Below are 22,930 nucleotides of genomic sequence, written 5' to 3'. Positions count from 1 at the left end.
ATACTATAATATGATTATAGATATAATGTGGATAACAATTAATTATATAATAAGATATAATATGATTATAGATTCTCTTTCTCGAGAGAAGGAAAAAAGAAAAGCTCCAGAAGGATTCAGCTACAAAAAATAAACTTGAGAGAAGAGTCGCGTACCGAGGCCGCCTCTCGCCCACGCACCACGCATGCACGCGATTGGCCGCGGATCTTACGCACTTCTCGTGCGAGGTGCGAGTTCGACCGACTGACAGCTCGTTTCATCAGTTAGCGAATTTTCCAGCCGATTCCTCCTAATTTCTCCGCTCGGCGAGCGACACCGACCCCCGATCGGTCGACGCCGCGTCAATCATCTGTTCCGCCGTCGTTCGTTCGCGCCGTCGCCGTTCCTCCCGTTCGTCCGCCGTTCGCGAGGAGAATGAACCAAGAGTGAGAACTGAGACGCAGCTAACCTCGAAAGTGACGTTCGCGCCCGTCGCCTTCGTCGCGCGAACAATCGCGTGCGGTCCAGGAAGTAGCCGAGAAACGTTCACCGGACGGACATCCCGGGAGGGAGAGAGACAGATATTCCAGAGAGAAAGAAAAGGGAGGAGGGAGGAGAGAAAGAGAGGAGGAGGACCCCTCCGACGGGATCATCCTCGTCAATGGCCGGCCGAGGAGCGTTCGCGACGCCGAGTGACTAATGGTCGCGTGCGGATGAGAGACTCGCGATCGACCTCGGAGTACGTATCGTCCACGTCCACGTCCCTCGTTCGCGACGTCCCTCCCGCAGGTTTCTCCTGCGCCGAAATTACCCTACCCCCCCCCCCCCCCGGGCCCCGACCCGACCCGTCGTCGTCGTGGTTATCGTCGACGGTTATCTCCGCGACGTAACGCGGTCAATCAGCATCCAAAGCCGAACGGATCGAGCCCGATGACCCGCCTCTGCACGCGCGACGCACGAATACATGCACGCGTCTCGCTCGCGATTCATGCGATTAATGCGTGTTATCAGTTTCCCTTAAGTCCGGAGCAGGGAGCAAGAGTCGTCGATCAAAAACTCCATTCTGGTGGAAACGGGTTGGTCGACGGCAGGTGTTACCTCCGCGCCCCTCGTCGACTCGACGACGTCAGTCGGAACGAGGTCGGAGGAGGCTCCTCTCCTCTCCTCCCCTCGCTCCGCTGACGGACGATGGACCGCGGAGAGGCAGCTGCGCGGGGATCCATTTACGACTCGCGGATAACGTTGGCTTTGTCCTCCCGGGGAGCTCTTTCGAGCGAGCGAGATTATTATGCGCCTAGCGTTGATTTCGTGTCGCCAAGAACCAAGAACCCTGACAGGCAGGCTGCGCACGTGTTTGTTTACTTTGATTAGATTAGTTGTATTGTGAATCATTGCGTTTAGTGTGCGGGTGTTGCATAGGTGCCTAATCGTAAGAACGACACCTAGAGCCCAGAGATTTGTTTCGTATTTGTGCGACGGTGTATAGTCTTGGAACTGAGGTGGGATGTAATTTGTTGTTTTCCAGAGCGGCCTGGCTACGCTTTATACAATGTACTTTCTGTCCGCGTTGGATGTCGCTCTTCATGATATCAACAAAATAAACCTGGCAACTGTAGAATGAACCATTCGAGCGAGATCTTGGGGAGATATTGAACTTGATGCAACGGTGGATGTTTAGACCGATTTCAAAATGCGCCAGTGTTTGAACCACCAAGTCCTGTCGTGGCTTATCTTCCTGATTTTCTACGCCACGTACAGCAGTGGGGATATCCTAGTGTTTTCCGCCCAAGGAAGACATCAAATCGAAGAAGAGTTTCACGATATGCCTGCCAAGTTCGGAGGCATGATACCACCGGAAGGCATTAAGGTATACGTCGCTTAATTTGTTTTGTAACAAATTATATATATATAGGGATCTCTTGTGCTTACAATCTTACGTTGTGTGATGTCATTAGGGTATGGTAGTTTATGCCGATCCTCCCCACGCGTGCCACAAGATACAGGCCCCGCCGAACAATACCGATTACAATGGTAATTGGATAGTGTTAATACGACGTTTTAACTGCAGCTTTGAAATAAAAGTTCGAATGGCACAGCAAGCTGGATACGATGCTGCTATTGTACACAATGTAAACAGCAAAGAATTAGGTAAACTAGCCGTGTTATTAATGATCATAACAGCAAAATACTGTCTACGTCAATGAAGATGCGGCAAAGAGATGGTTACTTTATTCCAGAACCGATGTCAGCAAAGGATCCCATAGGAATTTTGATACCATCCGTGTTTGTTAGCGACATTACGGGAGTTGTTATCAAGGACAATTATTTATACGACCAACAATATTTTGTACTGATTAACGACGATCTGCCATTCAATATCAACACCCATTTGCTCTTGCCTTTTGCCATTGTCGTTGGGATATGTTTTCTAATTATAGTTATTTTTATGGTAAGTCGTAGACGGCGATGCCAAGATACAGTGCGCATAATATTTTACCGACTTCAAAAGTGTACCGATTATTTATATACTGTACAGATTGTCAGATGCATAAAGGACAGAAGGCGACAACGGAGGCACAGGCTACCTAATTCTAGCTTAAAAAAGATCCCTACACACAAGTATACAAAGGGTGATCCGTACGAGACATGTGCCATTTGTTTGGACGATTACGTAGAAGGAGAGAAATTACGAGTTTTACCTTGTGCACACGGTACGTTTTTCTAACAAACTACTCGATATTTTGATCATAGCGAACGATATTTTGTTCCTTCAGCCAGACTTTTCTTCCGACCTCTTAAATGTGTTAAATTATTAAACTACTACTATTCATTTATAATTTCAGCTTATCATTCAAAATGTATTGACCCATGGTTGACAAAAAATCGAAGAGTTTGTCCTGTCTGCAAAAGGAAGGTTTTTGCAGCTGACGAGCAAGTCGTGACTGACGAGAGCGACTCGGATGATGATACAGCACCTCTCATTCGCGACGGCCACCAAGGTGCGGAGATATTTTCCTTTGCGATCAATAAATAATATGCACTTGCTGCGAACTCGAGGAGAAATGTTCTTCTAGGTACACAAGGGGGAACGTTTGCGCGGCAGATGGAAAATCCTTTTAGCAGAGCTTTAGCTAGGAGATCACAGGCTAGACAGGATATTAGTAATTCTAGCGATAATAGCTCCGATTCTGAGCAGTCCTACGTTACCACCGAGGATGGCGTTAGTACTAGTGCTGGTGAACCAGCCAATGTCACCGTTTTTATGGTATCCGACACTCACAGTATAAACGGTAAGACTAATTATATATAGACTGTATATGTAGCTATGAAAAATGCTTCAAACGCGTTCGTTTTGTTCGATCTACAGGTGAATCACAGGAGTTGGAACATTCGGCTAGCAGTACTAATCCGCATACGGTGAGTTTATACGCGGACGCTCAAGAAATTCCAGCACCTGTTGTTCAAATCGCACCGACACGACGCGGGATTATGGCAAATTCCGTGGTGCCGAATTCCGATTATTATGTCGATACTTCAGATAATACGTCGGTGATGGCCAGTAGTTCCAACAGAAACGATGTTATTACGTAATGGCCTGACATAGCTGTGACTATCATTAAACGTTACGAGTTGTTCGTGTCTCGCGGAAAGATCTTTTTCTTTTCTCTCGCGAAAGATACGTTGGTACTGTGGTGCGCACGATATAGAAGCGTCAAGGCATAATGAGGATGAATATGCATATGTATAATCCGGAAGTAGATAGTATTTTAATACATATAAAAGCTATTAATTTCTTTTTTTGAATGATGATATTGCGACTTAGCTTTATGACAAATATTCTTTTGCACTAATCTGTCAAGTATGTATTTGGTAAATTACGTAATAATATTATCGTTTCCTCTCTTTTGCAACGAGTATCACATGCAGTGATTTATTATGGAAAGAGATTAATAATTCCATATTTTATATATGATTGCAAACTTTGAGAAGTATTTTAAATTTGATTCACGTACGAAACAAAAACGCATGTATAACGAAATGTATATACTAATGTATAATTATTCGATCTGTTTTTTTTTTTTTTTTTTTCAAGAGCTATGTATTTCATTATTGCTTGATTTCTTGACTTTTAATTCTCAGTCGAAACCGTTTTCAATAAATATATATATGTAGGTAAGACTGCAAATTCTAGTTCATCGTTTAACAAAATATTTTGTATATTAGCTTAGAAAACTTTATGTGTAGCCTACTTTAATTTACAGTTCATTTGATTGAGTTTATTTGAAATTGCACGCTATTGTCATTCGGTTACCAAAACTCAAGTATGATGTAATATATGCTTAGATAAGTTTACTACGCTTACGTTAAGCTGCTGACGAATGCTGGTGATATTGTAAAATGACGTAGTTTTGTTGCCGACATCGGATCTGTACATATAAATACTATCTATTAATACATCTAACAGTCAAGAGACCAAAAATGCGCAGATTCCTTTCAATGCAGGACATAGGATACTGTGAACTTTCAAGTTTAGACACTAAGTTGATGAAATTGAATCTTTAACCGCGTTAAGTTTTACGGAAAATTTATTGTTATTCAAAGTATATTATGTGAACTAACTGTACTGTTTTATAAAAGATAGATTAATACTTATATGTGAAGTGGGCTGTATATAATATGACGTGTCGATAATTATATGTACATTTCGCTACTCTCAAATAACGTGTTTACTCGATTTCTCATAGATATTAACAACAGAAATTGAAATTATATGAAATGAACAGTTATATCTAATTTAAATCAACCGGAGGGACATTAGCATAACTCTACCACATATTAGTGGCTCTATTATTTTATTGTAAGATTGTGATTGATAGATCTGCTCGAATGGAGTATCGATGAAAATCGCGAGGCTCATGAATAATATTCTGTTGCTTATTCGGATAGGCATACGCATATAATTTAATTTCGGGATAATAGAAACAATGTTCAATATAAATATCGATTGTGAATAAAGCGAAACGTGGCAAAATTGTAAAAAGATTTTGTAAATAGTAACAGGAAGATTTTGTTATATATAAGCAGCACGCGAGAAATATTTTTTATTTTTTTTTTATAATTACCGAATCGGAACAAAAGTATTTACTATTATCGTTTAATAATATATAGATGTAATATACTAATAAAAATGTTTTCATATTTTTTTATTGTACTATGCAACTTGTCTCAGTCTTTTGTAAGATGCAACAGCATATTTATTGCAACTATACTTGCTGATAAAATCGAAGTGGCATATCTGACGATATGATGGTAGATTGTACGAAGCTAAAGTTCAAGAAATTTAAAAATCAAAACCTAAGTTTAAAGATAGATGAGGCGTCGAATGTGTTATAGTACAGATACACAAAAAGAATAGTTATCAAATTAGGGAAAATTTATCAAAAAAGTCAATTCGTGAAACCAAAATTATCTAAATAAAGCGTCAAGAGACTATAGGTAAATACAAGAATCTAACATCACCTATTCAAATCGAATGCTTTATAAAATAGAGACAATGTGTCTCTAAGAATTAAAGAACCTGGATTGTGCGAGAAGCGAGAATTTTCGAAAAGGAAGAGAACTTTGACAGAAAAAATCGCCGAAGAAGAAGCTGCAACAGCCGATCGAATTCCGAGATTTTCTATTTGAATATCGAAATCATCGCGAATATCATAGGATCTTGCAAGTGATAAGTCAGTCGCACTTTCAAGACGAAGCATCGACTCGGAGGAGGAACGGAGGGTGATGATACCGCCGGCTGTATGTCAAGAAAGGCGACCTAATAATGAGCGTTTACTCTGCAGCCGCGGGGATGACTAGTCGCACCCGTGTCGCATCTGATGGCACAATGCCGCTCGAAGTTCGCTTTTGTCTTGGTCTTGTACTTTGTTTCAAGACGTATTACATACGCGACAAGTATAGCGAGAGACAACCGTGCTGTTTTACTAATTCTATCGTTCCCGACCAGTGAAGAGAGTTGTCCTCTTTACGTTCGCTATTGCAGCAATCTCGATGCCGATCCTCCGTACATTCTCTACCTACTTCGTCCTCACTTTTTTCTCTTTCTCTGCAATCTCCGTAATCGCTGTAATCGCGAGAGAACGACAAACGATATTTAAGCGATTGAAATCATGATTTAGTGATCTATCGGAATGCGAGCTCATAGATTCTCGCCAGGATCATGACCGATGTTAAAAGAAATGTATATCACTAGAACACGGTTTTCCAGGATAATATGTCAATTATGTAAATTATCAATTATATAAATTAAGTATCGAATTTCACGAGAATGCTGAAAAGTGAGAAAGAGCGGAGGTGGCTTCGGGGGTTGCCCGCTGATGGATCAAGCAACGACGTACAATCTGTCCACGTGACTAATCCGTTGCTACAGCTGGTCGCGTATTATCGATTCACGAAAATTTCTCTTCACGGTCATGCGCAACCCCCGTTTCCACCTTGAGACTATATAAGGAGAGTACGGTTCGCGTACGCAACGTGGTGCGCAGTGAGTATACGTATTTATCTATACGTATCACACGTGCGTGTGCACATGCATGGAAAAATAAGCGATCGACATCGGTGAATGCGCACATTCTTTATATATATTAATATGGATAAACTGGAAATGTTTAGGTTAAAATTGGCGAGATATTGGAACATAAATATTTTCAATCGATGTGATTGCGAACAATTTAATTGAACAAATGATTTTGTTAAACAGATTACATATGGGTTACATGTATCATTAAATAGACTATATATATATATATATATATATATATATATATTTATATTTATATTTATATATATGGGACAATCCACGTCACTTTTACCCCCCATCTGTCCAAAATTGGTATGGACGGATTTTAATGACTAAGGGGGGAAAATGTTTGTCTTGAAAAGAGCTTTCGAAAGGCGTGTGGCATATATGCGCAATTCAACATGGCTCATGTTTAATCTGAAATTTTGAATTTATCCCTTTAAGCAGCCATAACTATGACGCCATGTTGAATTGTGCATATATGCTACACGCCTTTCGAAAGCTCTTTTCAAGACGAACATTTTTCGCCCTTATAGTCATTAAAATCCGTCCATACCAATTTTGGACAGATAGGGGGTAAGGACAATCCACGTCACTTTTATCCACGTCACTATTATTGAAAGATATTTGAGATATAATTTATAAAGATCGAATGTACAATAAATGAATCTATATGATTTATCCAGAACTATAAAATGTTAATACTATTCAGTTCCAGTTAACCCATTTTAAGGCGGCGAATCTATAAAACGTAATATATATAACAAAATACTGTCGTAATTTTACAAAAAGGTCTTTGCAAAATATTTGATGTAAATATCATAGATTCGATACCTCAAATATGAAATTATAATCATTGACTCACCGACCCCGATGCGCAGCAGCGGAACTGTAGCTGCAACGTCGCTACGATGATTCTGTAACAATCAAACATATATTCCAGATTAGGAGCAGGGAAGAAAAGAGACAGTCTGTATTTCGAAAAATAATTACCGAACGTAAAACACCGAATTCTATATTTTAATTCGTTAAACGAATTTAATAAAAAAATCACGTTTAATTTCTTAAAAGTATACTCTATTTACTGAACACAAGAATTTTAAATAGAATTTTAAAAATTAAACTCTTTTTTAATTTCTACTCTCTGGCTAACTTTACTATTCGATTGAAAAATCGATTGGTTAAACTATCCGCGAAAGACACAATATGTATAAACCAATTATATTTACCGCATGTTGTTCCGCCGGCGCCTGATGCCTCTCCCAGACCTCCACTTTCTTTCACGCTGCTCGGGGTGTCCTTCGTGTTTCCTCGATGCGAAGCTGATGCTCCTTCCTGCGCGCGCGTCGATATGTTCTGTAACATAAAAATAAACAAATCGATTAAATAATTGTCACGCGCATCGAACATCTTATTCGTTATTCCGATTAATCTTTTCCTAAATTACTTCTTCGAAAAAAGTCTCTACGTTAGAATCAACTTGAATCAAATTTTTCGATTTATTTCTTTTTACTAATTTATATTTCGAAACACGGTTTAATGTAGCAACTAAATAAAAACAAACGAAAAAAGAGATTCTATAATATCTTTAGAAAAAATAAAAAATAACACTTACCAGAAGTGTTAGTACGCCGATGATGCCCGATGCCTCTCCCAGGCCTCCACCTCCTCTCAGGCTGCTCGAGATGTCCATCGTGTTTTCTCGATGCAAAGCTGATGGTCCTTCCAGCGTGGATATTTTCTGTAACATAAAAATAATCGAATAGATTAAATAATTGTCACGCTATTCGTTATTCAGATTAATACACATTCAATTTACTTCTTCGCAAAAAGGTCTCTACGTTAGAATCAACTTGAATCAAATTTTTCAAATTATTTCTTTTACTAATTTATATTTTAAAACACGGTTTAATGTAGCAACTGAATAAGCACAAACGAAAAAAACAGATTCTATAATATCTTTAGAAAAAAAAAAAAGCAACATTTACCAGAAGTGTTGATACGCCGATGCCCGATGCCTATCCTAGGCCTCCTCCTCCTCTCAGGCTGCTCGGGATATCAGGTTCGCAGGATTCCCTCGCTGCTCCGATGTCACCTTCTGCGTCGTTATTTTCTGAAATATTCAAATGAACGATTCGATTAAGTAAAGACAGAAGAGATAGAACATTGTTGGACATAAGTGACATAGTACGTAAAAATCAGTTACACTCACCACTTTCTTTCCTGCTGTTCCGGCCGCAAAATCCACCACCACCTCCGGGTCAGATAAGAGTCTCGAGCCACATTGAGACTCGTGGCAATGCAGTGTGACTTCATCCATTAAGCAAAAAAAGTCAAGAAGCCATTTCGGCTATATTGCATTAATTTTACGACGTTGTTGCAATATAGTCGAAATGTTTCTTGACCTTTCTCGCTTAATAGAAATGTAATTGCTGAAAGGAATTAAAAATTGTTCTCTACTTTTTTTTTTTTTTTTTTTAACGTGGTGGAAATCTTCGAAAGACACCCTCGCCCTGTGGTAGGGAGGGGGAGTGTCGGATTCTACGCGCACGCGTACCACCGTTACGAGGGGCGCTTCAGAGGACCGAAATCCCCTGAGCCTCCCTCAGCGTGGCATCGCGCGCCCATAGCCTACCGACTAAAACCACCACGAGCAACCCTGACCTAACTTTCTAAGGGTGGTGGGTGTCGATCCGCAGACACACGCACCCCGCGCGACGCGACGACCTAATCGCCTAAACACTCTCAGGGTGGTGGATGTCGATCCGCAGACACACTCACCCCGCGCGACGCGACGACCTAATCGCCTAAACACTCTCAGGGTGGTGGATGTCGATCCGCAGACACACTCACCCCGCGCGACGCGACGACCTAATCGCCTAAACACTCTCAGGGTGGTGGATGTCGATCCGCAGACACACGCACCCCGCGCGACGCGACGACCTAATCGCCTAAACACTCTCAGGGTGGTGGATGTCGATCCGCAGACACACTCACCCCGCGCGACGCGACGACCTAATCGCCTAAACACTCTCAGGGTGGTGGATGTCGATCCGCAGACACACTCACCCCGCGCGACGCGACGACCTAATCGCCTAAACACTCTCAGGGTGGTGGATGTCGATCCGCAGACACACGCACCCCGCGCGACGCGACGACCTAATCGCCTAAACACTCTCAGGGTGGTGGATGTCGATCCGCAGACACACTCACCCCGCGCGACGCGACGACCTAATCGCCTAAACACTCTCAGGGTGGTGGATGTCGATCCGCAGACACACGCACCCCGCGCGACGCGACGACCTAATCGCCTAAACACTCTCAGGGTGGTGGATGTCGATCCGCAGACACACGCACCCCGCGCGACGCGACGACCTAATCGCCTAAACACTCTCAGGGTGGTGGATGTCGATCCGCAGACACACTCACCCCGCGCGACGCGACGACCTAATCGCCTAAACACTCTCAGGGTGGTGGATGTCGATCCGCAGACACACGCACCCCGCGCGACGCGACGACCTAATCGCCTAAACACTCTCAGGGTGGTGGATGTCGATCCGCAGACACACGCACCCCGCGCGACGCGACGACCTAATCGCCTAAACACTCTCAGGGTGGTGGATGTCGATCCGCAGACACACTCACCCCGCGCGACGCGACGACCTAATCGCCTAAACACTCTCAGGGTGGTGGATGTCGATCCGCAGACACACACACCCCGCGCGACGCGACGACCTAATCGCCTAAACACTCTCAGGGTGGTGGATGTCGATCCGCAGACACACGCACCCCGCGCGACGCGACGACCTAATCGCCTAAACACTCTCAGGGTGGTGGATGTCGATCCGCAGACACACTCACCCCGCGCGACGCGACGACCTAATCGCCTAAACACTCTCAGGGTGGTGGATGTCGATCCGCAGACACACGCACCCCGCGCGACGCGACGACCTAATCGCCTAAACACTCTCAGGGTGGTGGATGTCGATCCGCAGACACACGCACCCCGCGCGACGCGACGACCTAATCGCCTAAACACTCTCAGGGTGGTGGATGTCGATCCGCAGACACACCACCCCGCGCGACGCGACGACCTAATCGCCTAAACACTCTCAGGGTGGTGGATGTCGATCCGCAGACACACGCACCCCGCGCGACGCGACGACCTAATCGCCTAAACACTCTCAGGGTGGTGGATGTCGATCCGCAGACACACGCACCCCGCGCGACGCGACGACCTAATCGCCTAAACACTCTCAGGGTGGTGGATGTCGATCCGCAGACACACGCACCCCGCGCGACGCGACGACCTAATCGCCTAAACACTCTCAGGGTGGTGGATGTCGATCCGCAGACACACGCACCCCGCGCGACGCGACGACCTAATCGCCTAAACACTCTCAGGGTGGTGGATGTCGATCCGCAGACACACGCACCCCGCGCGACGCGACGACCTAATCGCCTAAACACTCTCAGGGTGGTGGATGTCGATCCGCAGACACACGCACCCCGCGCGACGCGACGACCTAATCGCCTAAACACTCTCAGGGTGGTGGATGTCGATCCGCAGACACACGCACCCCGCGCGACGCGACGACCTAATCGCCTAAACACTCTCAGGGTGGTGGATGTCGATCCGCAGACACACTCACCCCGCGCGACGCGACGACCTAATCGCCTAAACACTCTCAGGGTGGTGGATGTCGATCCGCAGACACACGCACCCCGCGCGACGCGACGACCTAATCGCCTAAACACTCTCAGGGTGGTGGATGTCGATCCGCAGACACACTCACCCCGCGCGACGCGACGACCTAATCGCCTAAACACTCTCAAGGTGGTGGATGTCGATCCGCAGACACACGCACCCCGCGCGACGCGACGACCTAATCGCCTAAACACTCTCAGGGTGGTGGATGTCGATCCGCAGACACACTCACCCCGCGCGACGCGACGACCTAATCGCCTAAACACTCTCAGGGTGGTGGATGTCGATCCGCAGACACACGCACCCCGCGCGACGCGACGACCTAATCGCCTAAACACTCTCAGGGTGGTGGATGTCGATCCGCAGACACACGCACCCCGCGCGACGCGACGACCTAATCGCCTAAACACTCTCAGGGTGGTGGATGTCGATCCGCAGACACACTCACCCCGCGCGACGCGACGACCTAATCGCCTAAACACTCTCAGGGTGGTGGATGTCGATCCGCAGACACACGCACCCCGCGCGACGCGACGACCTAATCGCCTAAACACTCTCAGGGTGGTGGATGTCGATCCGCAGACACACTCACCCCGCGCGACGCGACGACCTAATCGCCTAAACACTCTCAGGGTGGTGGATGTCGATCCGCAGACACACGCACCCCGCGCGACGCGACGACCTAATCGCCTAAACACTCTCAGGGTGGTGGATGTCGATCCGCAGACACACTCACCCCGCGCGACGCGACGACCTAATCGCCTAAACACTCTCAGGGTGGTGGATGTCGATCCGCAGACACACGCACCCCGCGCGACGCGACGACCTAATCGCCTAAACACTCTCAGGGTGGTGGATGTCGATCCGCAGACACACGCACCCCGCGCGACGCGACGACCTAATCGCCTAAACACTCTCAGGGTGGTGGATGTCGATCCGCAGACACACTCACCCCGCGCGACGCGACGACCTAATCGCCTAAACACTCTCAGGGTGGTGGATGTCGATCCGCAGACACACCCACCCGCGCGACGACGACCTAATCGCCTAAACACTCTCAGGGTGGTGGATGTCGATCCGCAGACACACGCACCCCGCGCGACGCGACGACCTAATCGCCTAAACACTCTCAGGGTGGTGGATGTCGATCCGCAGACACACTCACCCCGCGCGACGCGACGACCTAATCGCCTAAACACTCTCAGGGTGGTGGATGTCGATCCGCAGACACACGCACCCCGCGCGACGCGACGACCTAATCGCCTAAACACTCTCAGGGTGGTGGATGTCGATCCGCAGACACACCACCCCCGCGACGCGACGACCTAATCGCCTAAACACTCTCAGGGTGGTGGATGTCGATCCGCAGACACACGCACCCCGCGCGACGCGACGACCTAATCGCCTAAACACTCTCAGGGTGGTGGATGTCGATCCGCAGACACACGCACCCCGCGCGACGCGACGACCTAATCGCCTAAACACTCTCAGGGTGGTGGATGTCGATCCGCAGACACACGCACCCCGCGCGACGCGACGACCTAATCGCCTAAACACTCTCAGGGTGGTGGATGTCGATCCGCAGACACACGCACCCCGCGCGACGCGACGACCTAATCGCCTAAACACTCTCAGGGTGGTGGATGTCGATCCGCAGACACACTCACCCCGCGCGACGCGACGACCTAATCGCCTAAACACTCTCAGGGTGGTGGATGTCGATCCGCAGACACACGCACCCCGCGCGACGCGACGACCTAATCGCCTAAACACTCTCAGGGTGGTGGATGTCGATCCGCAGACACACGCACCCCGCGCGACGCGACGACCTAATCGCCTAAACACTCTCAGGGTGGTGGATGTCGATCCGCAGACACACCACCCCGCGCGACGCGACGACCTAATCGCCTAAACACTCTCAGGGTGGTGGATGTCGATCCGCAGACACACGCACCCCGCGCGACGCGACGACCTAATCGCCTAAACACTCTCAGGGTGGTGGATGTCGATCCGCAGACACACGCACCCCGCGCGACGCGACGACCTAATCGCCTAAACACTCTCAGGGTGGTGGATGTCGATCCGCAGACACACTCACCCCGCGCGACGCGACGACCTAATCGCCTAAACACTCTCAGGGTGGTGGATGTCGATCCGCAGACACACGCACCCCGCGCGACGCGACGACCTAATCGCCTAAACACTCTCAGGGTGGTGGATGTCGATCCGCAGACACACTCACCCCGCGCGACGCGACGACCTAATCGCCTAAACACTCTCAGGGTGGTGGATGTCGATCCGCAGACACACGCACCCCGCGCGACGCGACGACCTAATCGCCTAAACACTCTCAGGGTGGTGGATGTCGATCCGCAGACACACGCACCCCGCGCGACGCGACGACCTAATCGCCTAAACACTCTCAGGGTGGTGGATGTCGATCCGCAGACACACGCACCCCGCGCGACGCGACGACCTAATCGCCTAAACACTCTCAGGGTGGTGGATGTCGATCCGCAGACACACGCACCCCGCGCGACGCGACGACCTAATCGCCTAAACACTCTCAGGGTGGTGGATGTCGATCCGCAGACACACCACCCCCGCGACGCGACGACCTAATCGCCTAAACACTCTCAGGGTGGTGGATGTCGATCCGCAGACACACGCACCCCGCGCGACGCGACGACTAATCGCCTAAACACTCTCAGGGTGGTGGATGTCGATCCGCAGACACACGCACCCCGCGCGACGCGACGACCTAATCGCCTAAACACTCTCAGGGTGGTGGATGTCGATCCGCAGACACACGCACCCCGCGCGACGCGACGACCTAATCGCCTAAACACTCTCAGGGTGGTGGATGTCGATCCGCAGACACACGCACCCCGCGCGACGCGACGACCTAATCGCCTAAACACTCTCAGGGTGGTGGATGTCGATCCGCAGACACACGCACCCCGCGCGACGCGACGACCTAATCGCCTAAACACTCTCAGGGTGGTGGATGTCGATCCGCAGACACACGCACCCCGCGCGACGCGACGACCTAATCGCCTAAACACTCTCAGGGTGGTGGATGTCGATCCGCAGACACACCACCCCGCGCGACGCGACGACCTAATCGCCTAAACACTCTCAGGGTGGTGGATGTCGATCCGCAGACACACGCACCCCGCGCGACGCGACGACCTAATCGCCTAAACACTCTCAGGGTGGTGGATGTCGATCCGCAGACACACGCACCCCGCGCGACGCGACGACCTAATCGCCTAAACACTCTCAGGGTGGTGGATGTCGATCCGCAGACACACGCACCCCGCGCGACGCGACGACCTAATCGCCTAAACACTCTCAGGGTGGTGGATGTCGATCCGCAGACACACGCACCCCGCGCGACGCGACGACCTAATCGCCTAAACACTCTCAGGGTGGTGGATGTCGATCCGCAGACACACCACCCCGCGCGACGCGACGACCTAATCGCCTAAACACTCTCAGGGTGGTGGATGTCGATCCGCAGACACACGCACCCCGCGCGACGCGACGACCTAATCGCCTAAACACTCTCAGGGTGGTGGATGTCGATCCGCAGACACACCACCCCGCGCGACGCGACGACCTAATCGCCTAAACACTCTCAGGGTGGTGGATGTCGATCCGCAGACACACTCACCCCGCGCGACGCGACGACCTAATCGCCTAAACACTCTCAGGGTGGTGGATGTCGATCCGCAGACACACGCACCCCGCGCGACGCGACGACCTAATCGCCTAAACACTCTCAGGGTGGTGGATGTCGATCCGCAGACACACGCACCCCGCGCGACGCGACGACCTAATCGCCTAAACACTCTCAGGGTGGTGGATGTCGATCCGCAGACACACGCACCCCGCGCGACGCGACGACCTAATCGCCTAAACACTCTCAGGGTGGTGGATGTCGATCCGCAGACACACGCACCCCGCGCGACGCGACGACCTAATCGCCTAAACACTCTCAGGGTGGTGGATGTCGATCCGCAGACACACGCACCCCGCGCGACGCGACGACCTAATCGCCTAAACACTCTCAGGGTGGTGGATGTCGATCCGCAGACACACCACCCCGCGCGACGCGACGACCTAATCGCCTAAACACTCTCAGGGTGGTGGATGTCGATCCGCAGACACACGCACCCCGCGCGACGCGACGACCTAATCGCCTAAACACTCTCAGGGTGGTGGATGTCGATCCGCAGACACACTCACCCCGCGCGACGCGACGACCTAATCGCCTAAACACTCTCAGGGTGGTGGATGTCGATCCGCAGACACACGCACCCCGCGCGACGCGACGACCTAATCGCCTAAACACTCTCAGGGTGGTGGATGTCGATCCGCAGACACACGCACCCCCGCGCGCGACGACCTAATCGCCTAAACACTCTCAGGGTGGTGGATGTCGATCCGCAGACACACGCACCCCGCGCGACGCGACGACCTAATCGCCTAAACACTCTCAGGGTGGTGGATGTCGATCCGCAGACACACGCACCCCGCGCGACGCGACGACCTAATCGCCTAAACACTCTCAGGGTGGTGGATGTCGATCCGCAGACACACGCACCCCGCGCGACGACCTAATCGCCTAAACACTCTCAGGGTGGTGGATGTCGATCCGCAGACACACGCACCCCGCGCGACGCGACGACCTAATCGCCTAAACACTCTCAGGGTGGTGGATGTCGATCCGCAGACACACGCACCCCGCGCGACGCGACGACCTAATCGCCTAAACACTCTCAGGGTGGTGGATGTCGATCCGCAGACACACGCACCCCGCGCGACGCGACGACCTAATCGCCTAAACACTCTCAGGGTGGTGGATGTCGATCCGCAGACACACGCACCCCGCGCGACGCGACGACCTAATCGCCTAAACACTCTCAGGGTGGTGGATGTCGATCCGCAGACACACGCACCCCGCGCGACGACCTAATCGCCTAAACACTCTCAGGGTGGTGGATGTCGATCCGCAGACACACGCACCCCGCGCGACGCGACGACCTAATCGCCTAAACACTCTCAGGGTGGTGGATGTCGATCCGCAGACACACTCACCCCGCGCGACGCGACGACCTAATCGCCTAAACACTCTCAGGGTGGTGGATGTCGATCCGCAGACACACCCCCGCGCGACGCGACGACCTAATCGCCTAAACACTCTCAGGGTGGTGGATGTCGATCCGCAGACACACCACCCCGCGCGACGCGACGACCTAATCGCCTAAACACTCTCAGGGTGGTGGATGTCGATACGCAGACACACGCACCCCGCGCGACGCGACGACCTAATCGCCTAAACACTCTCAGGGTGGTGGGTGTCGATCCGCAGACACACGCACCCCGCGCGACGCGCTATTCTACGAAAAAATATTTTTAATTCCGTTATTTACTTGAAAATATTGATTGTCCATTTCTTTGTGTGATCCATTCTTTTAATTTAGAAATGTAATCAAGTACAGAAAAAAATTTTACTTCGCGTTCTATGAATATTGCGTTATACATACCTATATAAATATCTTAATTATATCCCATAAAAAGTTAAAATTTATATTATGTAGATAAAATTAAAAAATTAATAATGAAAAATTTCTCAAAAAACCGACCGCGAAAACCGTCCGCGAAAACACAAAGATGCGAAATATTTTTTATCAACCTTGTGCAGTCATTTTATAAATTAATATTTTTTGGTAAATTAACATCTCTTGTACATTTTTTGATACAATCGATACTCGCGCGTAATTCGAATCGAACGTAATATATTATCTTTCGGCAATAATAATGATACGACAATGGAAGGAATTTTTCTCTTCTCTTTGATCTGGTCGATGCATGTTGCTCATGCGGTATGCATCTCGAAAATATATCAAATAAGATGTACAGAATAAAATGACGTGAGATCCGAAAAAAGAAACTTCCCGCACAATTGATATTATAATTGAATATTATAATTAATCAATAACTGCATTGTTATAATTAAATAATTAAATAATATATGCAAATCTTTATTTTATGATTATTGATATATTATTGCAAAACTGAATAATTGAATTATATCATCAATTCTAAAATAATTAAAAAATGTTCAGCGTTTCTCGACAGAATATTTAGAATCTCACGTCATGTTACTTGACTTTATCTGGCATAAAGCCAATTTTTCAATAAAAAATAGATGGATAGGCTACAAAAAATTAGAGTACAATCGATGCTTTGTTAAAATAAATTTTAGTAATAAATAATTATTATCACGTTTTCTATGAAATAAATTTTATATATATCTGTATCATGCTTCCTTGCATCGATTTACATAATATTTGATCTTAGTTAAATATAGATATGGAAGGAAATAAATGGATAAAACACATCCTAACTATAACTCATAATTTTTTCCTATCTACAAATATTTTTTTCTTATAACATCTAACACAATATTTTACTTATTCTTATATCTTTTATTTAAAAAAAGATGTTACAAAAATAATTCTTTAAAAAAATCTAAAAATTTTTGTATTTAAAAAATCATTACTTTAATTATTAGAGTATTATTTTTCTCTTGTGTGTATCTAAAATATTTATAAATAAATGCGAGATTAAGTAATAAAATATTTACTAACTTTAGTTTTAAGTAGAATTGATCAATATAATAAAATTTTAAAAATTTAATTTATGTAAATATTAAAAAATTTTATTTAAAGTAATTTATATAGAACGCGGCAGTTTTGTTAACATAATTTGATGAGCTCTTCGCGAGCTCGGTGCGTGCGAAGTGTGCGAGTATTTCCTCAAGCATACTGGCACAATAAATCAATAACAATCAATAAATACAACAATAAGCAAATGATTCCAAGATTAAATATTTGCCATAATCAATTGTAGCCCATCCATTTTAAGGCAACGGATCTACGAAATGTAATATTTTTATATTATAAATTATTGTAATTTGAGATATATATCAACAAATATTTTTGCTCTATATTTGATTATTCGTAGATTCGCTACCTCAATAAAAGTTTCTCACTGACTCACCGATCCGATGCGCAACGGGCGGAGTTAGTCGGCCGCGTAGCTACGGTGATACTGTAAACATATAAACATAAAATTCATATTAAAGAAGCGTTCAAAATGATCAATATTTCAAAAAATAATTCTTACGCGTCTCTAATTTGTCTTTCAATAAAATATTTAGCGATATAATTATCTATTTACCGAAAAAGTTCTTTACAAGAATAAAATTGTAGATAATTTCTCTTTCTCTAATTCTTAACTTATCGAGATAAAACAAGTAAAATAAATGAGAATTATATTATGCACATAAGAGATGATACTCACCCTAAAGTTGCTCTGCCGGGGCCCGATGTCTCTCCCAGACCTCCACCTCCTCTCAGAACGTCAGGCCTCCTCCTGCCGCACAGGACACTCGCGAGAAACACTCGCGGATAATAAACTACAATCGCGCGCGGACTAATTTCAAAATTTCATTAAAAGTCTTTCTCGCGCGATACTGTACGGCACTCCCGTTTAAAAAAAGTCCGTTAGTCCGATTACTTGAACGGCACTCCCGAAGCAAACGCGACGAACCGGCTGCGGTTCGTTTATTCAATTAATTCGGCGGACGAGGGTACGTTAGCTTCCCCGTCTTTGAATTTTTACCCAAGCAGAACAAGAGTTTTGCTTGGGTAAAATCCTCGTACTGGGTACTGAGCCTTCCAACCTCGCCAAGGTCGTACCCATGGGAAGGAAGTATCTTTACTCTGTAATACAAAAGCAGCTAGATAACAATTTTTTTTGCAAATTTGCAAAGGAGTCGCGACGCCGATTGCCCCGATTCGTTCCGCGTTCATCACCGCCCGTTACGTTAACGCGACGAAATGTTTCAAGGTGTCGGCAACTTGATGCGATACTACGCAAGTCGAGCGGACGGTTAATAAAAGCACGCACTTGGTTCATCGAAGATACACTATTGAAATTAAATATTGCACTCATGCACAGTACGTATGGTATCAAACTCGTAAATCTCGCGAAAGTATAACTACATTATTAATATGCACAACGAAGAATCGTGACTGCCGGCCGCGCCGCTACATAACTTTTACGCGACGCGAGATATACGCAGATTGTTAAACATTCACGAAACAGGCGTGACGTATCACGGCAATCATTTCAAAAAATGATTACTATATAAACACTAAATTTTACTGTTACTAAATGTTACTCACCGACTGATGGTGGAGTGTGAAAATGTCAGCTACGTATTATCAGCTATGATGGTTCTGTAACATAAATATAAGGTTTAATTCGGTTATTTGTAATTAACGTACAATTATAACGTTCACAAATTAAAACGGAGCTCAAAGTAGTTAATAAAAATAATATATTGAATCTTTTAACTTAAAAGTATGTCAAAGATTAAAGTTTTTCTTTCTTAGACAATAGGATCTCAGACAATAGAAAAAAATATTTATATTTAGAGTTATATCTTACAATTAATAAAGATAAATAATTATATAGATATAAAAAAAGGATTATGGAAGTAATTGATTCTTGATTACATTAAAGTTGCTGAGATAAATAAAAAAAGAATAAAAAAGAAAGTTGCAATAAAGTTGAAAATAAAATATTGACATTTTAAAAATATGAAGCTTTTCTACAGATTTCTTTTTTACAAAAAGAATTAGTATAATATATTTATATATGTAAAATAAAAATAAAGACTATTCTCTTATAGAGAAAAGAATAAGTATTAAATGAGTTAGGCGTGTGTTTCCTTTATATTTATAAATACTTTTTGAATGTGTGTATAAATAGAAGCATTATCTCTCTTATAAAAACAAGTAATACATATTTTAATAATGCTGTATATTCATCTGATATGTAATAATACATCTAATTTATCTATATATATATATGTGAGATACAATATTATATATGATTAAACTAATTTTTACTTCTATAAAACGCCAATTTTTACACAATATTTTATAGTCTATCCATATAATCAATGGCTTGACATTAAAATCAACAAATACATCATATAAAATATTACTTGTTAATATATATTTCTATTTATAAATAATTTATAAATAATTAAAATTTATAATAGTTTAGATTATGTCAGGACTATAGATTTTTTTCTTATTAAATTTTATACAAGTTAATATTTTAAAAAAGAATTGTCATTAAGATGTTATTTTTTTATTAAAAATTTATTGAAATTACGAATAAAACTTGCGTACAGAAATTATTTCTTTATTTTTATTTTAAGCACACACACACACATGTGTTTCTTTTAATCTCTATCCCATATTCGTCCGAAATTAAATATTTTATAAATTAGTACAAGCAAGCAATATATAATATATATCTATAAATATTTTTTTAATATGTATATATAAAGTATAAGTATTATCTTTTTCTTATAACAAGAAATCCATATTTATTTTAGACATTACATTTATTTAAATATTTTCGTATGTTACAGATCAATTTTGTATATAACTCCTCTGCTGTGAGTGAAAAAAAAGGATTCAGATGGAAGAACCCGGGAGAAGACTGAGGATGCCTAGGAAAGATATCAAACGCCGTTGAAGCATTATTGCTTATTTGTACTAAAATTAGTCGTTTTGTTTTGATGATTTAAATATAATAATTAGAGAAAAAAATTAATCTAAAATTTTATAAAAATTTATTCTTGTGCAGATGCTTTTTAAAAAATGTATATTATTTTAATAGATTTAATAAAGAAGCCATTAAGAAATTCTATGCATATAAGATTTATATTATCTTTTGAATTACTAATTATATTTTGAACGTTTTAATTATATTTTATGTTTGTATATTAGAGAATCATCGTGGCTGATAACTCCACTGTCGATTAGTGAGTGACAAAAAGTATTATTAATGAGATAACGGATCTGTAAAAATTGTATAAGATATATGTATATTTATTTATCATTATAATTGGATTAAAAGTAAATAAAGAACCTCTCTCATGGATCTGTTAACTTAAAATAGATGAGCTATAAAAAATTATGACAGATATTTTATTTCGGACTTATTTTACGTTATTTAATTTGGTGTTCTAATATACTTGAGGCTACACTCGCACAGGTACATAGAGAAAGAATACGATAAATAGAAATTAACGGTTATTTAATTATAAAAATATTAATAAAATTAAAATAAAGACCCGTTTTAAAGCTTAAAAGTTTTAACGTATTAAAGTTATTAAACTATACTTATTTAAAATATATTGAAAATAATATATTGAATGTTTTAACTCAAAAGAGTAAAACTGTAACTTTTTTTCCTAGTTTAAATTAAGTAAAACTTTAAATTAAGTAGAAATATCTAATTATAAATAAATATGTGTATTATATTAAGTAAATGAGCTATTGGCAGCAATCTAAATAAATATGTTCTTTGATCTAAATATTTTTTTCTCATCAGTGTGTGATAACATTTCCATTTTATCGTACAATATATTTGTGCTTTTACGTGTCAATTATATATTTTCTTATTACATTGTTCATGATATTATAACAATATATTATTTAAAAATATATACACATATATACATATATTAATTTAAAAAAAAAATACCTTTATTGGCAGGAAAATTAATAACCTAAACAATGATAATTATATTTAATCTAAATAAATAGTAATTTAGATAAATATTCTTTTGGATCTAAATATTTTTTTAGTGCAATATTTATGTGCAATATTCTAAGTGTAACTACTTACCAATTAAATAAGTCGCGACGCCACTCGTTCCACAGCCGATCCGTCTAGCGCCCGTCGCGATCTAGAAATAAAAAGGAGAGCGTAATTAACATATGGCAAAGGCACTTCGTCTCCCGCGCGCTCAACTTTTCGCACTGAAGACGTCGCGATGTCATTTTCGCGATTATCCATGCGACGCGCCTTTGGCCGAACAAGTATCGCGAAATACGTATTTTTTAGAAATATATCTACACCCGAGCGCTGAATCGATACTACTCGATAAATAATGCAGTAAATAATGCATGCATAAATTAATAAAGGTTACACTTACCAATTAAACAACTCTCGCGACGCCACTCGTTTCGCAGCCGATCCGTCTCATGTGGCTCGTGCCCTGTCGCCGCTGTCGCGATCTGGAAATGAAAGGGTAGCGTAATTAACATGAGCAACATAGCGGAGGCGCTTTGATCGTCTCTCGTGCGATCAACTTTTTGCACCGAAAATCTCGCCGCGGCGTCACTACGCATCCCGCTCTTAACTTCGCGATTATACAATTTCTGTACTTTGAGCGAATACGATCATCCGCGATTGTCCGCACGACGCGCCTGCGACCAAAAAGTACCGCGAAAAGATAGGTGCTGCGTTAAATAATTCATGCAAGATTAATAATGCTTACTCTTATCCAATTGAACAACTTCCGCGACGCCACTCGTTCCGGAGTCGGTCCTTCCCGCGTCCGTGCGTCCGTTGCGATCTGGAAGTGAAGGAGAACGTCTGACGTCATCAATATGGCGGAGACGCGTCATCCCGTCATCCCCCGCGCGTGAAACTTCTCGCGCCAAACCGAGCCAAGGGTGCCATGGCGTCGCTACTCATCCCGCTCTCACAACTTCACG

The 22,930-nt window shown here is 44.4% G+C and overlaps 1 protein-coding gene and 1 long non-coding RNA gene across 6 annotated transcripts; one reads left to right on the top strand and one right to left on the bottom strand.

The window, feature by feature from the left end:
• The first annotated feature begins 217 nt into the window (after window positions 1-217).
• On the top strand, window positions 218-5,191 carry LOC139821055 (E3 ubiquitin-protein ligase RNF13). Of its 5 annotated transcripts, none has more exons than XM_071791783.1 (8): window positions 218-718; window positions 1,505-1,846; window positions 1,935-2,127; window positions 2,217-2,428; window positions 2,516-2,690; window positions 2,823-2,978; window positions 3,054-3,269; window positions 3,347-5,191. In XM_071791783.1, exons 2-8 carry the CDS (start codon window positions 1,670-1,672, stop codon window positions 3,568-3,570), a joined length of 1,353 nt encoding a protein of 450 aa, XP_071647884.1. In that variant the 5' UTR covers window positions 218-718; window positions 1,505-1,669; the 3' UTR covers window positions 3,571-5,191. The 5 variants fall into 5 exon arrangements, with proteins under 5 accessions (XP_071647884.1, XP_071647888.1, XP_071647887.1 ...); XM_071791787.1 differs by lacking the exon at window positions 218-718 and adding an exon at window positions 1,002-1,316; XM_071791786.1 differs by lacking the exon at window positions 218-718 and adding an exon at window positions 1,002-1,325.
• Window positions 5,192-7,369: 2,178 nt separating this feature from the next.
• LOC139821057 (uncharacterized) lies at window positions 7,370-9,328 on the bottom strand. The gene is made up of 4 exons (XR_011734168.1): window positions 8,772-9,328; window positions 8,548-8,672; window positions 8,175-8,300; window positions 7,370-7,915 (listed from the first exon to the last, which is right to left on the bottom strand). It is a non-coding gene; the product is annotated as an uncharacterized lncRNA (long non-coding RNA).
• Between the last annotated feature and the right edge of the window lie 13,602 nt (window positions 9,329-22,930).

This window comes from Temnothorax longispinosus, chromosome 10 (genome assembly GCF_030848805.1).
Source record: "Temnothorax longispinosus isolate EJ_2023e chromosome 10, Tlon_JGU_v1, whole genome shotgun sequence".
Taxonomy (NCBI): domain Eukaryota; kingdom Metazoa; phylum Arthropoda; class Insecta; order Hymenoptera; family Formicidae; genus Temnothorax; species Temnothorax longispinosus.
This window is presented reverse-complemented; position numbering and strand designations above follow the sequence as displayed.

Bases quoted from the DNA above. Each gene is read 5' to 3' on its own strand.
- LOC139821055 (XM_071791783.1), top strand. From the start codon at position 1,670: ATGCGCCAGTGTTTGAACCACCAAGTCCTGTCGTGGCTTATCTTCCTG. The intron at 2,429-2,515 runs GTAAGTCGTAGA...TATACTGTACAG, and splicing joins TAATTATAGTTATTTTTATG to ATTGTCAGATGCATAAAGGA. The intron at 2,979-3,053 runs GTGCGGAGATAT...ATGTTCTTCTAG, and splicing joins CATTCGCGACGGCCACCAAG to GTACACAAGGGGGAACGTTT.